Raw genomic sequence first — 18,164 nt, 5'->3', positions numbered from 1 at the left:
AAATATTTATAGAAGATTTACCCATTTAAACTTTTTTAATTATTCAGTTTGGGTTAAAGTATGGTGTATTATAAAAAACTAAAGTAAACTAGCCAGAAAATATGATATATAAACATTCTTTTAGTTATTACACAGACAGATATATCTAGCATATCCAAATCAAACCCGAGTTTGCTGACTGTTTTCGCTGAGTTTGCCGTCTTGTAAACGTGTACGCGGCAGATGATGTAAAACACAAAGCTTACCTCATTTGTGTGCAGCAATGGATAACACGAGGCTTTTATTTATTTATTTATTTTACGTTTATATGCAAATGTTGCACACCTCCCCATGTTAACAAATTTTCAAGACTATCAAGTTTATAAATTACCAACTTATAAAAACAAATTTATAGCTGTCTTTGTAAAGAAATGCTCACTTTATAGGTGGCTTTGAGCCGCTGCTGTGACGCTGTACAAACGCTTCCAGTGTGAATACACACACGTCTCTGCAGCTGCAGTGACGATGTAGTTACGCTCATGCGCTGCTTACGCGCCGCTCAGGCTTGCAGTGTGAAACGGGCGACTTTATAACATAGTCATACTAAAAGCCAAAAAACTTCCATTTTGATTTCATGGGGACTTATACAAATAACAAACATAAAATATAAGTGGTGGATTCCCAGGACCAGGATTGAAAAACACTGCTATACAGTGATTTTTGCATTACTGTAGTTGCATCAAGGATTTTTTTTCATTTATTTATTTTTTGAGATTTAAAAATCTCATAGCATTTTCAGCCCTCTAAATCATTTGTAAACCATAAAAAAGTTAAAAATTAACATTAAATTTTGAACTAAATACAATTAAATTAAGACATTCCAAAACAAACTAATGTCTTCAGTACATTTTACTAAATGTGAACTCTCTTACCTACTGGTGCAGGCTGCGCTGTCAGTAATTGGTTGGAAGAACTTGGAGGAGCTTATTTTTTTGAACTGAGCTTGTTCGTTTGGGTACAGCAGGATAAGTGGAAGGGTAAAGTCGAATGTGATCCTCAAACCATCCACCATTTCTTTACAGAGCTCCTCACTGTAATGGGAGAACAAAGAAAGCCCACTTAGCTTCAAAATCTGAGTAATTTCTGTAAAATTTCAAAGTAGACTTGTATCAAATGGCATCTCTTCACGTAAGAGATCAGAAGGACAAATGTATGCATTTGGATACAATAAGAGGCCGTACTGTATTGTGAAAACTATCACGGCTGAGGGGGGTTGTCACGACACAAATTGCATCAGTAAACTGCAACAGAATGTTCCTCAAGGGCGGAGAATTTAGTAGGGACGCTAAGGACATGTCCCTACCAATATCCAGTGACTATTGAATTGTCCCTAGCAATAATTTTGATTAAACAATTAAAATATATTTATATGCAGCGACTGTTGTTGTAATTTGGCCACATCTGAAATTGGTCATACCACTGACATTACCTGAGGAGACAAAGTAAATGCGTTAGAAAACTGCATGCGCTCTTTCAAGGCCGTGTATTTAATCCATGAACGGAGAACATAAGGTAAGTGTTAAAATATGTACAGTTCAGATGAATTATAAAGTTTACCATCTTTAACTTCATGTTGTTAAACTGAATGTACAAAGCAAAGCGTTAGAAATATTCACAAAATTAAAAACAACAATGAAATAAAAGCGTGAGGTTTATCTGTTGAGCAGATGCACGTGAAATTTGTGTTTGTCACTTTAGCAACAGTAAACTTCTTTTCTTGTTTTCTTTCAGAATCATCATTGGTTCAAATTTTTTAATTATTATTATTAAAATAAAGTGATGAGCAGGCAGCCTCGTGGGCAGCGCTCTGACATATAGTGCAGTTGCACTTCAGAGAACCCGAGTTTGAGTCCCGGCTTGGGGACCTTCCCCAAACCCGTCCCCCTCTCTCTCCCACTTTGATTCCTGTTGATTTTCTATACTGTCCTATCTCAATAAAAGCAAAAACACCAAAAACAAATCTAAAATAAAAGTCATCACTTGACAAATCCTTCACATTCATCTAATGCAGAGTATCCCAACCTTTTTCTTGCCACACTAGTTTTGATAAGTAAAAACAAAATCCCACGGCACTCCCTTACGCACTAAAACAACAAAATTGCACAACCATCCATTGCTTCAACTGGCATATTAAAACTTGATATTATATTGAAAGTAATACTCACATTTAATGTGAAACTTGAGCTTAAGTCAGGTAGGAACACAATAAGGTCATATATAGGTAGCTATTTGATGTTAATGTGATTGATGATAAAACAACTAATTTACATCTCGTCACTGTTGGGCGGAAACCTTGCATTTTATAAATAATTAAACACTGTGTCATCAAAGTTGGCATTGTGGCTTTATATATGTCAAACACGTGCATGTGTCATTATAATATTAACATTTTATGAAAATCAAGCTCAGATGGAGTTGTGAGGTTTGGCAAGCGAATGACATTTTGTCTGTCATTGGAACGGCCGCATCTGAGACAGTAAGTGCATCGCATTATGTTTTCATCAACTTACAGGTGAAGATGAAGTGGGATATTTAAAACAGTAGCATATTGGCTACAACTAGGTGGGAAATATCTGACTAAAGACTCTTCTCCGCTCTTCAAATACATAAAACATTAGCCTTTATAGACAGTGTTTATTGAGTAAAGATAACATTGTACTTTTTTTAAAAAAAAACATGAGTTCTTTATTTACCTTTGCATTGCAAACAAGCAGAGATCTATCTCCAAACTGCGCACGGCACTTCATTCACGATAGAGGCAGGGCGGAGTTATGAGGTTTGACTGACAGTTTGAGGATCCAATGGAGTTACATGGTTTTGTTACAAGCTCTTTTAAATCCTTTTCATTGGTTAAATATTTGTAAAACCCACATACAGGCATAAAGGGTGAACAATTGCATTGATTTTTAAAAATAAAATAAAACAAAAATTACAAAATGAAGAGATACGAGGTTTCCGCCTGACAACAACAACAATATATTCTTAACTGTGTAGCATTTATTCTATTTATTTATTTTTTATTTATTTTCCACAGAACACTTGACAACCTGTCACGGCACACTAGTGGTTGGGAAACACTGATCTAATTCACTCTTTTTTCAATTTTCTTTGTCTTTTTACATTCAGTCGTGCATTTGCCTTTAATTTCTACCACAGTTGTGGTACTGCTGCTCTTTGTAATAGCAATCTTTCCCATTGTGGTTTATTCTTCCACAAGAGCTTGCTTCCCCTTTTCTATTGTAAGGACAGTGAATTCACTTTCAAACAGCCACTGCTGGGATTTCCTCACAACCGTTTCCATAGGCAATACAATCTTCACTGTCTTTTTGAATGTGAGAGCCACTTCTGTCAGTCAACATTTTTGTATTGACTCAGTTTTCAGCCTGCACAATAAGTGATCTCTTAACGCATCCTGTAGACGTGTCCCAAATTGACAGTGTTCACTCAGCTTTTTCAAAACTGTGACATACTGTGCTACTGTTTCTGTCTCCTGTTGGCTGCAGTTATGAAACCTAAATCTTTAAATTGAGAGTTTCAGAGAGAAATGTTCTTTTACAACAGTCACAATGTCATCGTATGACTTAGTACCCGGCTTATCCAGAGCAATTAAGCTCCGCAGCAGATCGTATGTAGATAAACTCATTACACTCAGCAACACTGCCATTCATTAGGGCCCGACCAAAATGCATGCCTTATAGGTGCTAAAGCCCTATTGTTTTCAGAATGTTTTTTAACTATTATGTTTTTTTTTTCTCCTTTAGAGAACTCGCACATTTTTTAGGTCTTTGGCTTGACCAAGGTTCATAAAAGGGTTTTGGTTTTGCCTCCTGGTTCTGTTTTCTAGATCCAGGCATTTGTCCTGTAATTTCTTACATTCTTTAGCAATCACTTGATGTGATTGTTCCAAAGCTGTCCATCGTTTTGAGTGTGTTTCCCATTTCCTTGACATTACTGACCATCTCTGCTTGTGCCGAGTGGAGACATGCTAGCTCACCGGCTAGCTCGTCATGTATAGCACGAATGTCTGCTTTCATTTCTTCGCACAGGGAGGAAATGTTTGCTTTGATATCATTAAACGATGTCGCAATCTCAGCTTTTAGCTGCACCAGAACTGCTTCCCTTGATACCCGCAGTTCCTCTCTTAATGTCTGTAACGAGATTGAATTCTCTGATGTGGTTTCTTGTGTGAACTCCGTTGCGCCATCTTTGGACTGCCGACTGTGAAGGGACTTACTCTTTTTTGAATCTGTTTCGCTTTTCCCTTCCGTAAATTTCTCTTCATAGCAGAAGTCTTGTTGTTAGGATACTTATATTATATTTGGCCCCTGCTTTATCAAATTTTGAGGGCTCAAATTACCATATGAGTGTATTTTTTGGCAGTGCTCCTCACTTCCAACCTACTCCTTCGAGCGGAAACCGGAACTCCTAGTGTAATGCACTTTTGCCATTCATATGTTTATAAGCAACTGAAAAAAGCACAAATGTCAGGGCATGTCAAAACTTATCCAGAGCCACAAAAATCCTCAGACCCCAGAGGGTTAAAACTGTTTTTCTCTGACTGCACTGTACCAACATCAGCAAGCTTCTACATGAACATGGTCAAATGAAAAAGCAAACATCTTGGAAATGACAGGTATGTTGTACAGGAACTGTTTCAGGAATGGCACAAAGGTGTGTGACTGTCCAAATCTCTGTATTTAGATCAGCGTGCCTTTTTGTCTTTTGTTATGTATGTTTGGATTGTGTTGTGTTGTAAATAAAATAGAAACAATCAAAAAGCCATTCTTTTAATCTTCTCACATTCATTCTTCTAGTCCCATTCAGCTGATAGGGCCATCAGGGGAGGGGTCTTTGTCTTTCAGGTGTGAAATACATCAATATTCATGATGATTCAGGCCTACCCCCATAAGCCTTCCTGACACAAAACGTGTTACAAATTTTAAATTGATATATTGTTTTCTGTGAATGAGTGGGCAGGATGATTTCCACATTGTTTAAGAAAAATTCTAGGCTTCAAGATACAGTTTTCAAAAGTCTTGTGAATAAATATTCAGTATGGGTTTTATGGCCTTATTTAACTGACTAAAAAAAATAAATACTTTTCACAAACCACGCATAAACGTCATTTTCTCAAAACTACAAATTTTTACATACATGTTGCCCACATATTATTGTAGCAGAGTTTACAGTGTAATCAGACTTTAGCTATGAAAATGTTATTAGCAACAGAAATAAGCACAAACGTCAGGGCATGTCACACACACCTCAGACCCAAGAGGGTTAATCCATAATGGCAACAACCTCTAGAATGGTCAAAACATTGGTCATTCAGTTCAGTTTTCTCCTGCATTGCGAATGATCATAAGATTGCTGTAGAAAACACTAGGGGCCAGTTGCACCAGCTGGACGTAAAAAAGTTGGGTGTAAGCTCTACGCTGAACTTAGTTACATCCAGCTTTCCGATGAATATTTACACCTGTTGCACCATCTAAAACTACGACTAGGCGCAGTGTTCTACCGCACTGTTAGTTGAGATGCCATTCGTGTTACTATGGTTACAAATTTGAATTTATTGGCTCCAACGAATATATGAAACATGATTGCTGAGCCGAAAAAAATGAAAATTAAATTACTCAGATTGTGAAACAAGAAAAATTATTGAGCTATTCAGTAAGTATATGCATATTTTGGTATGCAAGCAAAACAATTCAGTAACGAATAAAAAAAACAAAAACAAAAAAAAGCAAGACATCTGGCAAAAGATAACAGACCCATACCACCGCGGGTCCCCGTAATGCTTCACAATTCAGTTTTCAGACCATACAATGCAAATGCCATTTTCTCCCCTTTTTATCAATTTTACTTTTGCAAAATTATGACTTTAGAAACAATCATTTGAATAAATGAAATTTAACCTATTTTCTACTTTTACTATTTTCCATTTTTTGTCTTGTAATTTGCACCGTGGGCTGTGCCATTACCACAGGGGTGTGGCTGCGGACCAGGCTACTATCATTTCATTGACGTAACTGTTTTATTTACACTGCACGTTGAGGAGTGGTTTAAAAGACTGAACACAGAAGATGACCTTTTTCACCCGAAGTGCCATCATTTTTATTATTAATATAGCCTAATAACTGTGCTAAATATAAGGCAGTCCCGGACTGGCCATCGCGAGCAGCCAGGAAAAGTGAAATCCTGGCTGATTTGGCACATTGCCCAGCTTGTTTGTACTTACCTACTTATTTGTTATTACTTTATTTTATTAATATACCTTATACTCTTGGTCAGGGGATGCATTTTACGTGGTACAGTACAACCACAAGATCCCAGTTTATTTTCAGTGAGACAGGCAGCAGACGGAGAGTAGCTCGTGAGCAGCAGTGCTTGCCAACATCCTTCATGTCAATCTAGCATGAAAGATAAAATAAGACTACCAAGCGAAAATATACAAAAAAAATTAAGCAACATTTAAAAAAAAAATTGTTAGGTTTTTAGCTCTCATTTGTAGTACAATATTTCATATAGCATATATATAGTGCTGCAAGTCAAGAGCACTATACGATTTATTTCGGTTCATTACCGAATGTTGAATTCCCAAATTATTTGGGTACACCACCAGGCATGGAATTAAATAAAGTAAAAACGAATAAGTCAATAAATAAATAGAAACAAGATGGGCTATGTGCCAATCAGTAGCCAGGTATTACGAAATTAATAATTGAAACTAATTAAATAAATAATAGTGCTCTTGACTTGCAGCACTTTAGATATATCAGATTCGCCTCATCTCCGGCAAACTGCCTCTACTGTAATGAGTTTATAACTGTGCTAGATTAAAGGGCATTTAAGGGCGGTTCATCCCAAATCTGACGACGCATCTATAATATGGTTTGTTGAAAACAACAACGTGTAAAACAGACAGACGGATTCGGCTAATGTATGTTTCAGTCGATGGATATGCATTCTAGTTTCCCAATACGTTACAACAGCGATGATCAAAAGAACATGGACAAAACAGTCACTCATTGTAAACAAATGTTCAATGACATGCCGAATGCTCTATGAGCAGTCATTTACGCCATCATCACCAGGGTGTTGATAGCGCGCAAGCGCAGGTGAGACCTGAACATCTCACGTTGCCATCTGTGTTTAAACTAAACTAATTTAAACCATGCCAATTTAAACATTCATCCGTGAGACGCGAAAGAGAACTCTTGCGCGCTGTGAGGAGATTTGTCTGTGTGTGTGTGTGTGTGTGTGTGTGTGTGTGTGTACTCATCCAAAGCGCATACACAGAGAGCCGCGTCACAGCGCGCATACTCTCGCGCAAATTCTCTTTCAAATCTTGCGCCTAAACGGACAAATTCACACAAAAATTGTCAACATGCCCATTTTAGCGAGTATCCTAACAAACATAGTAGGTTATTTCTTAGGAGAAAAACGAGACAGACAATGCATGTGTATCAGTATCAGTGTACTGGATCTTTGAATTATGTCTTAAAGGGACAGCAGATTAATATTCCTGCTCTATGTGTTTTAATGTTAATCGAACAACAAAGCACGAAGAAATCACTCTTGACTGAATAGCTTTTGTAACTTCAATAATGTTTCATCTTTATTTAATTATTCAAATTAAAAGTTTATATGCAGTGTAATTTTATATTTGATTACTTTATTCAATTTCTGTACCTGAAAAACCTGTAAAGCATTGTTTATTTTATTTGTATCTTAGCTCTCATGTATTTATTTGTGCCATTTCTTGTAGTTAGATTATTTGTTATTTTCTTTATCTTTATTTGACAATTGTCCTATTTTTTACTGAACATAGCACATAATGAACTGTACTGAAACCGTGACCCTAAAACCGTGATACAAACCGAACCGTGAGAAATCTGAACCGTCCCACCCCTACTTTACACCTACCTTTGACTAGGCGTAAGATTTAGTCTCAGACATGTGCTATGCCCAGATGGTGCAACAGGTATTAGTTTTACGCAGAACTTAAAACGCTTAGTCTTATGACCGGGCAACCGGCCCTTTGTTTCTCCATATCATGGACAAAAAGTTTTTTCAGGACAGCTGCAACAGTTGGGTTGCGGCGCTACCTTTTTGTGAGCCCAGACAACACCTACCCAAGAACAAAGACTATACATTCAAACGTCTTCTCACACTGCGTCACACTCTGAACAAGTGATCACAGATAAAAGCACTGTAGTGTCTGGACCAATCAGACACACAATTATTCATTTTATTTAATGAATTATCCAGAAACTCACTCTCTCAAAGTTCTGTGAACCCATCCCCCTAAAACTGCAACTAGCATCCCAAACGTGGCTAACACACACAGGCAGAACTAATCCTGTTACAGGACACAGGGAAACTGATAAGAACTTCTACGATCAGAAAGAATTTTGCAGAGACTAGAGACTCTGACTTCATTCTTTCTGAGAAGGACAAATAAACCCTCTTAATCCTATATATTCTATATATAACCACTTGAGAAATGTATAAACATGTATCCAATTTTCCCATCTCATGACTTTCCTTTTATAGGGTTTATTCTATGTATTAATTCTCTCTTTTGAACTATTTTGGTATTAATGTTTTGGAGTTGAAAATTTAATTAAAATTACTAAAATCACATGGGTAGCATGTTTGGTATTGATGGACTCCAACTTCCGTTTCCTATTTGTTAATTAATGTTGCATGTTGCTAACTCTGTGACACATTAGTATTATAAGAATCTAGAAGGTTATTCTCTCATTCATCCAGTCCAGTGTCTTATGCTAATATCCTGCCAAAGGCACAAAGACTTGTATGGTTCCATCCAAGGGGACAACTCCTTATTGGCTCAGACACCTCAAGAGGGTGTGACATCTTCACCCTTTAAAATCACTGATCACAAGATCACAGTCTCTCTTCTTCTCTTTTACTGAGAAATGCTGATGTGAAGATGATGCTAAGAAGCTAGAAGCTTCTAAGGAACCCCAAGCTTGTGCCAGGCTTCGGCCTTGTCCTTCCATTCACCAAAGATCCTCTGAATCCAACTGGTTCTTTCTCATCGAGACAACATCATCAAGGATCAACTGGAGCCTCAACAAATTGCATCAGGACAAGTTTAATTCAAATTGGCGAGACATGCAAGTATCAAACTTAGTCTCATTATTTCACACATTAAGTATCCTTACCTTTTAACCTTTTAAAGAAGGGGCATGTTAGAACTAAACTGATGGTTTGCTCAAGGCTGTTGATCTGCTGAATTTCAAACAATGCTGTAACTTTCCTGTATGTCCTGTATTCTGCTTCAGCTCTCTCTTTCCCTTGGTAAACTGTATGCATGTATGTGTGTGAATGTTAGAGTAGTTTAAATGTTTAGCCTAGTTAATAAAGTCTTGTTCATGTCACACGTAAAGTTGTCCGTGTTATATGCTCTCATACTGGAGTCCCTAATCATGCCGATTTTGACTACATGCTCTGAGTAGTACTGTACAATAAGAATGTTATTTTCCATACCCTGGAAATGAACATTTCTTAGAATTAATCAACAATTAACACTGTGTTCATTGGACAACAGGTTAATTGATTGTAATATTTATTTTATTACATTAAGTTAATTGTATTAACTGATCCAAATATTTATAATTAATTATAACTAGTTATGATTAATTATTCATATTTCTTTTGAGCTAATTTGCTACAGCACACTTCCTGTATTTTATGAATAACCTGCTAAAAAATGTGCATACAGAGATTGCACTACATTTTCAGCAAGGTCAGGAAGTGTGGTACTTTCCACTGTTTGGGGTGTATCATCCTAAGAAACCTGACAAAATTTGAGGGAGTTTCACTTAATGTACTTCTCACAGGCCCTGACTTGAATAACAGCCTGCTAGGGGTCCTGATGAGATTCCGTAAAGAATGTGGCTTTACTGCTGACATATAGTACATGTTCCATTGTTTTCTGGTTAGGAGGGACCATAGGGATTATCTAAGATTCCTGTGGTACAGAAACAATAACTTTGACAGCGAAAATGTGGGTCACAGAATGCGAGTTCAAAACATGAAAGCAGCCGAAGAATACGAAGAGAGTCTGGGCAGTGACACCAGAAAGTTGGTGGAGAAGGAGTTCTATGTTGCTGACATGCTGAAATCATGCGCTACAGAGGCAGAACGATCGACTTTCTCAAATATACACAAGAGATGCTTGCAGTGTCTAACCTTAAATCGACAAGATTATCTCTAACTGTCTAAATGTGATTGAAGCTTTTCCTTTAAAAGATCAAGCTGAGGGTAGGGCTGTGTATTGCCAAAAATCTGGCAATACGATACGTATCACGATACAGGGGTTACGGTACGATATATTGTGATGTATTGCGATACTGTGAGAAAGGTGATATATTGTGATATTTCTTGTTTTTTTTTTAGAAAGAGGATCTAATTTTAGAAAAAAAACGTCATAAAGAACACACCACCATATGCATAAAACCTGACAGGAAACTTTATTTTATTTAATCAAGATAGTATTTATTTGTATTTATCTCACTAATCACTTTTTTTGTGCAATCTAAGTAAAGGGAAAATAGCAAAGTGACTGCAGGATTCTTTAGGTGTATGTTTTAAAGGTTCACATTATATCAGTTTTTAATTTCTAAAGTATTTAACAACAGAAAGTCATAGTCCATTCCATTCCATTCCATGGAAACGCATTTTTGTATGTAGCACTGAGGAAACGAGCACCTATGACCCATGTCTCTTAATGACAATAAGCAATGAGACGGAAGCAACAGAAGTGATACTTCCTCATGCATAATACTGCAATAATAATCTTATGTGCAGGGACTGGACTGAACAAGCTCTTTCTCATGAATAAACGCAGAATAAATTTTTCTCGGACCAGTAATTTGGCAAATATCACTTTAAAAAACAAAACAAAACCAAGCTTCTGTGCACATACACACTCAAACACGCAAACCTATAGACTAAACAAGTAAATGAACAGCAAGAATGCATTAAAGGTATTCAGGGTTTTTTTTTTTTTTCCAGTAGGAAATGTGTCATTTAAGCGGCCCCTAAAGTAATAATTAACAATTTTTACAACGGAAGTGATTCAATCAAAAACCAACTTTAGCTCAATAATAAGCTGCTTTGAAACAATATGTATTGTGAAAAGCGCTATATAAATGAAGATGAAGATGAGAGAGCCCCGTGACATAGATTCGCCCCCGCAAGCCTATCTACACTCTCTGAGGCCCGAATCTGCATCAGATTTTGTGACGTAGCTTCGACTTTGCTTTTCAAGTACAAAATTGCTCTGAAAAATGCAAAAATAACCAATTTCCACTTGTTGGTAAACTTTATGAGTGCTATTAGTGTTTTCAGTGACATGCAACCTGTACATATCTGTTCACATCTCAAAAAATGTGTTCTGGGGTTTCATGACCCTTTAAGCAATACCACATGAGCAGACACCTGTTTCTCTGAGTATTGGCATAATTGCAAATGTGATACTGATCTTATACAAAAGTCAAATAAACAAGATGATATTAAGTGACTACCTAACATTTTAGCCACAATACTGTCTGTTGTTGCTCTATTTCGCCAGAACACCAGAACTGTTGCACATCTCCAAGCAACAGTGATTCTTGAATGAATCTGCGTTGTGAACGATTGAATGAATGACTCACACATTAAGACTTGCCACCCACCACCTACTGGTGGATTTTCATATTTAACACTTTACATATTTACCTATTTCTAAATTCAGAAAATTATATTTAAAACATTCATACATTATTTACCCATGAGCTGCATTAAACAGTCTATGTAAATGTCTAAATAAATATCACTTCAGATAGAGCTTCTGTGCCACTTTTGCAATGCAAATATGGATTTTTTTTATTTTTTTATTTCATTTGATTGGTTATAGTCTGATTGGGTCGTATTGTTCTAACTGAATTTATTGTTTAACATTTAAAAACAAATCTTCCATTTTAATTTAAGAAATTGACATAATATGACATATGTTGGCATACAAAATATGACAAAATATGGCATACATTTAATAAGAAAATTAGAAAAAAATGCTCTTATAAATGGTAAAAATGCCTCTGGAAATTAATTTAAAGGGACAGATATCGCCCTGTAATGGTAAAGTTAATGTCTGTTATTGATCAGAAAGTGCTCCTAAATTTTTGACTGTGCTAATTTTTTTTATTAGGAACACAAGTGCTCCTTAAGAAAAATGTTAGCATAGAGCCCTGCATTGCCAATTATTTCTCAAAATGCTCGCAAGATGATAGTTGCAGAGGATGGCATATCTGCAGCAAAGGTCCTTCTGAAGAATCTCTAGCCTGTGCTGAGTTTGCCCAATCTGCATTATCATCTTCAGAAAAGGCTGACATCTAAATGAATATATAGGCCTAATACATATCTCATTAAATGGGAAGAGGTTTTATTAGCCGCATTTCCACTGTCGGGCTAGTGTGAGTCAGGGCTAACAACGTGCCGTGCAAGGCCAATAGCCTCGGACCTCAAGCACCGAGGCCAAAATCAAGTTGCATTTCCACTGTCGGGCCAGTAGCCCCGCAGCACTTCCCTAAAACCTGCCCTTAACATGCCTCCATAGAATGACGTCACACGACGTCACCATTGCACCAGCTAACTGAAAACTAGCTAGATCGCAAAATGAGCATGACTGAAGCGAACGTTTGTTCTTTACTTAAAGATTTAAGATTCCAACATCAATATTTGACCAATGTTTTACATTGGTCAAAGGGTCATGAAACCCCAGAACACATTTGTTACAGTAACAGTAATGTATTAATTTGTGTCAGGAGTGCACATCAGTCATGCTGAATCTAACTGATATTTACCATTTCACATAAAAAGCCTCGGAAGTGACAGTGGAAACGCGTCTGGCCCTGGCATGCACTAGCACCCTCACCTTTGGCCCGAAAGTGGAAACACGGCCACTGATCTAGCACAGGACCTAATAAATGTGGAGGATACCCATGGTCGCATCTCAGGGGAAAGTGTGCAAGAACGCCTTTGCCACACATTTGATAAGTGATCCCTCGATGAAAAGAAGCTGGCCTGAATCACTACATACAATGGGACAAATACAGGTCAATACTCTGAACTACAGCTGTCACCATTTTTCACTACACGGTTATCATGGCCAAAGAAATTGAAAAGAAACTAGACAAGTAAAGTTTGATGACAAACTCTGATGTTGGCTTGACAAAGTCAAGAAAGTCTGAAAAGTCTGAAAGTATAAAATAACTTTGAAAAGCTTGAAGTTTGAAGGTTTTACTCAGAGAAAGTAAAAAAAAAAAAAAAAAAAATATTACAAACATGTTTTAGCATGCTGCTAGCATGAATTAGAAGGTTGTTAACATGATTAGCATGTTACTAGCATTAATTAGCTAACTTGTTTTAACATGTTGCTAACATGTTTTAATACGTTGCTAGCTTGATTTAACACGTTGTTAATATGTTTTAACACATTGGTAGCATGAATTACCATGTTGCTAGCATGATTTAGCATTTTGCAAACCTGTCCTAAGCCAGTTGCTAGGATTTGCCAGTGATAGATACATAGTGGATGAAGCTTAAAGTGGAAAAGAAGCAGTCAGTCAAGTTAATATTATTTCATAAATGGATTTCCACTCTAATTAAAAATATATATAACAAATATGATAAATGTAAATTAAAAAGAAAAAAAAACTGTTTTGTTATAGCTTTTGTAGCGAGGGTGCCGCCATCTTGTAGTACCACATCATGTGACGTCACGGGATTGGTTTGCTATGTTGGATTAATGAAGATTATTATAGTTTCTATTCTGGCCTTTGATTTTCTGCTTAGTTGCTGCAATTGTTACAAGCAATAAATAAACTCATAATATCTGCCATCAAGTTGTTGACCCAGTGCTATTTGCAAGGCAATTCCGGGCTGAACGAAATAGGCGAACGAAAATGAAGGAAACTGAAGGGCTCCAGCAGTGAAGGAAAAGTTGGTTAAAAACATTATTGCACACAATGCAAAAATATCAAAAAAGATGACGGCATGGACAATAATGGGATTAGGTATAACGTTTGGAGATTATCCAACATATGGAGTGCTGATTGGTGGAATCATGATTAGAAATATTTATTTTGCGGTTTGCATCAGCTTTGATCTCTGTGTTGTGGAATGACAAACAGGTGTTTATAATGGTTGTGGTTCATTCTCATAACTTCTGAGAGTCATTTTGGGAAATGTATAACCAAGTATAACTATGGAAATCTTGAGGCAGTGGGACTTGTCTGAATGTGTTTTGAGAAAAGAGACCCTTTTGTCCTTTGCTTTAACACTGTAAAACTCATGTTTACATCCAGGAGCAATGCAATAGTGACCTCCCTTTTCATCTCCCACTCGTCGTCTGTGAAGTGGTGCAAGACATCATCCCACCAGTCCTTGTTTCGGACTCTCATCCACAGATGCCTTGTTTTGGGCATGGGAAGGGGTGTTTTTTACTGCTTGATAAATATAAGCAGCACAATACAACGGTTCACGTACTCGTAGTCTCAAAAGTGCATGTTAAAAAAAGAAAAAGAAAAAAAAAAAAAAAATCAATTCCGATTTCAAACTTGTGGCAAGCACGCACAACAACCCGATCACTTTATTTAGTGTCCATGTAAACACTACATTCAGATTCATCATTCGGGATGATTTCATTGAAACAAAAAGTGTCCATGTAAACATAGCTACTGTCTCTGTCTTTATCTTTCACTATCTGTCCTCCACTGTGTGTCTTGTCTCTCTACCGTTGTATCTATTGAACTTAGGCAACCAACACCGTAACACCTTTGCTACAATGAGAAATAAAAACCCACCCTCTACAGCTATGATCAGCTGTTTGGCTGAGCTTTCCATGTTTTGTTACGGAAAAAATGTAAAGATTACAGATTAAAATGTGTGATTAAATTGCTATTAATCACGAGTTAACTCATGACAATCATGCGATTAATTGCAATTAAATATTTTAATCGATTGACAGCCCTAATAATTTTTGATTAGAGTGTAAGTCCATTTACTAAATAATGTTAACTTGACTGACAAATGAAGCACATTTCCACTTTAAATACTCCAATAGAGTTATTGCATTAAAGTTTTGACCCCCTCAATGTAAGTTTATGGGATTTCTATGATTTTTAATGTTCATTTTTAGGAAAACCATAAGTCGGATCAGTTAGAAAAAAAATATAGCAACCCGAGTCGGAACAGTCTGAAGGTCTGACCAGAGTTTGGTGGTTGTAGCTTGAAAACTCTAGGAGGAGACACTGTTTTAATTTTCATGAAGAAGAAGAAGAAGAAGAAGAAGAAGAAGAAGGAGCTTAAATAGTAGATCAATATGTTGGTTTTGTCAAGCCTGTAGCATCTGGATCGATCAAACACACAATTGTAAAAGTCAATCTTCACAACATGCAGCGTTCTCGTTGGTCAAGCCAAAACTCAAAGGTGTGACTTCCGTAGAGGTTAAAAGCCCACACGCAGATCATGTTCTCTCTTCTGGTTCTTCTCTTTGTTACTGCTGATAATACAGACCTGTCACTTGATACTACTGTCGCTTGAGATCCCAGAGCCGGGCTGGCAGGCCTCACTCACTTCAAGCCATGCGCAACTTCCGACCACAACAGGGTCAAATTAACAGCGCAAGTTTGTTGTCATTTTCTTCATTCAACACAGAAGATATTGATTACAACTTCAGCACCATCGGACTGAACCATCAAGAATTTCTCCTCAGCTCTCAACAGCTAAAGCAATTTGCAAGTATCGTACATTTGAACACATGGTGATTTAGCATTAAGTTTGAACCCCTTTGTTAACAAAGGTGCTTTAGAGTGAGAAACTGATGGTTCTTCCAGCTCGTTAAATTACTCTTTTTATAGCTCCGTTCCCTGTTATGCTACGTTTCAAATTCATTTCCACTCCTATGTATGTGTTAAGTCTAGCTAGGTGTTCATGAATTAGTTAAATAAAACTTGTGTGCACATTCTTGCGAGTTGATTCTGATCTGCTTATAAAACCAATGTCCCTGATCATGATTACGATCACAGCTACCTAAGAAAGCGATATTTTTCTGTGGCAAGGGAAAATACCCTTTCTGAAGAGTTGATAGACAATCAATACTGAGTGTTCGCTGGCCAAACAGATTAATTGATTGTAATATTAATTCAGCTACATCAAGTAAATTCAATTAACCGATTCAAATATTTATAATTAATTATAACGAGTTATGATTAATTATTCATATTTCCCTTTTGAGCTAATTCGCTATAAGCCACTATATAATATTATTATTTTATAGTATTTTAACCCTTTAAGCCCAGCATTTTTAGAGTTGTTTTTCTCAGTGACCTACACAAAATTTAAATTTTTAGAAAAAAAAAAAAAAAAAAATCATTGCATATGGACATTCTCATGCTATGAAACTGCTGATAAAAGACAAAAAAATTAAATATAATTTTACATATCTTTCTTACAACTCAGGATGGAAATAAGGTAGGAGGAAAATTCTTTTTTGGTGAAGTTCTTCATGTGAGCTGCATCTGGATCAAATCTTGTGGTGATAGCATAAAATAATCAAAAGTTACAGCATTTTGAACCGAGGTTAGCTTTTTGTTTAGCCCTTGAACCCTCCTAATGGGCATTTTTACAATTGTTTGTCCATGAGGAATATCTTGTGATCGACACAATGTATTATGTTGATTTTGGACTTGTTTTAAATGGGAGCATCCACTAAGTAATGATGTGCCATTTTCTATGATCGGAGCATGTTTCATGAAGTTACGAGCAAAAAACCTCATGTGAAAGCTACATTCGCTTTAACTTAGCTATGTGTGCTTGTAAGGTTTTATGTGTAGTAACTCCGTGAGGAATATCTTGTGATTGACAGATTGCTGAAAAATCATGAGAATCTGCTGAAAATAATGATGTGCCATTTTCCACAATCAGAGCATTTTTCATGAAGTTAGGAAAATAAATGCCACATTTGTATATTATTTACATATGGGTCTTGCGGGGCTTCACGTACAAAAACTCACTCAAATTTAGTCCAAAGTCAAAAAACAATTATGCTTGTATTCTACTCTGTGAGGCCTTTCAAAAGACACATGACTCATAACTATCTGAGTGTTATGATGTTCTTGACACATCGCAGTACATAGTACAAAAAAGTATTTCATAAATTCTGAAACTTTTTTTTTTTTTATTTATCAGTAAATAACTCAGCACTACTTAGGAGTTTATCAAGTTGATCAAGGCAGGAATTTTGAAAAATATGATTATTAATTTTTTTGTAGATGGTGGCACCTTAACGAGTCATTTTCACGTAATCCAAAAGACATCCACACTGGCAAGCTAACTTTCTTGGAGTGCGGGTAGAGTGTCTCGTTTGTTAACATGATTAACATGATAACGCTTTTTCATTTTTTAAATATCATGGTTAGTTTTGGAGCAAATCCTGAATTTTTTTTGAATCCTGATTTTTTGATGAGTGGCAACACCAGCATCTTATTCCAAACTGGCAGGATATCGCTGTCCTTCAGTCTGTACATGCAGCCTTAAAACACACGGCTGAGTTTACAAATCTGCTGTGTGGCAAGAGCTATACAGAGCTACGTTACTTCAGACATCAAGTGAGAAGTATAAACCAGCTACCTTACAAAAACTTTTGGCCAAGGCCTGCTACTAGAAGAATAAGTTAGTGCAGAAAACGGTGAAACTATTTTTTGCTACAACCAGTGTTTATAATTACGATAATAAATAGTATAAGAAATGCCAGTTTGCAACATCATAAAGCATAATAGATCTTATTTGCAACAGCGCCATCTTTGATTTTTTACAGGAATGAAAGCAAGACTGTGAAGGATAGATATACATCTCTTCAGTGGGTTGAACTGTTATTTAATGTGTTTTTGGTTTGTTCTGCTGATGAAACACTGTAAAAACATCTTTCTAAGAAATTTCACTAGAAAAAAAAAAACCCAGACAACATGAGCTGTGGAAAAGTATAAGTGATCTAGGAGCTTTATACAGCTTTACAGCGGATGCCATTGAAAACTCTGCAAGTCTATCCCTCA

At 36.5% G+C, this 18,164-nt stretch overlaps 1 protein-coding gene across 8 annotated transcripts in view; it reads right to left on the bottom strand.

The window, feature by feature from the left end:
* Positions 1-18,164, bottom strand: part of LOC127514118 (male-specific lethal 3 homolog) — a 180,342-nt gene that overhangs the window by 106,736 nt on the left and 55,442 nt on the right. For 7 of the 8 annotated variants that reach the window (XR_007930569.1, XM_051896572.1, XM_051896611.1 and 4 more), the window contains one exon: positions 912-1,070. The exons of the other annotated variant lie outside the window; for it this stretch is intronic. Coding sequence is in view for 6 of the 7 variants with exons in the window: in XM_051896572.1 (XP_051752532.1) it covers positions 912-1,070 (159 nt within the window). In the remaining variant the exon portion in view is untranslated. The remainder of the gene's footprint in view (positions 1-911; positions 1,071-18,164) is intronic. 8 annotated transcript variants of the gene reach the window in all.

This window comes from Ctenopharyngodon idella, chromosome 1 (assembly GCF_019924925.1).
Source record: "Ctenopharyngodon idella isolate HZGC_01 chromosome 1, HZGC01, whole genome shotgun sequence".
Taxonomy (NCBI): Eukaryota; Metazoa; Chordata; class Actinopteri; order Cypriniformes; family Xenocyprididae; genus Ctenopharyngodon; species Ctenopharyngodon idella.
Note: the sequence above shows the minus strand (reverse complement) of the source record. Positions and strands in the feature narration are given on the sequence as shown.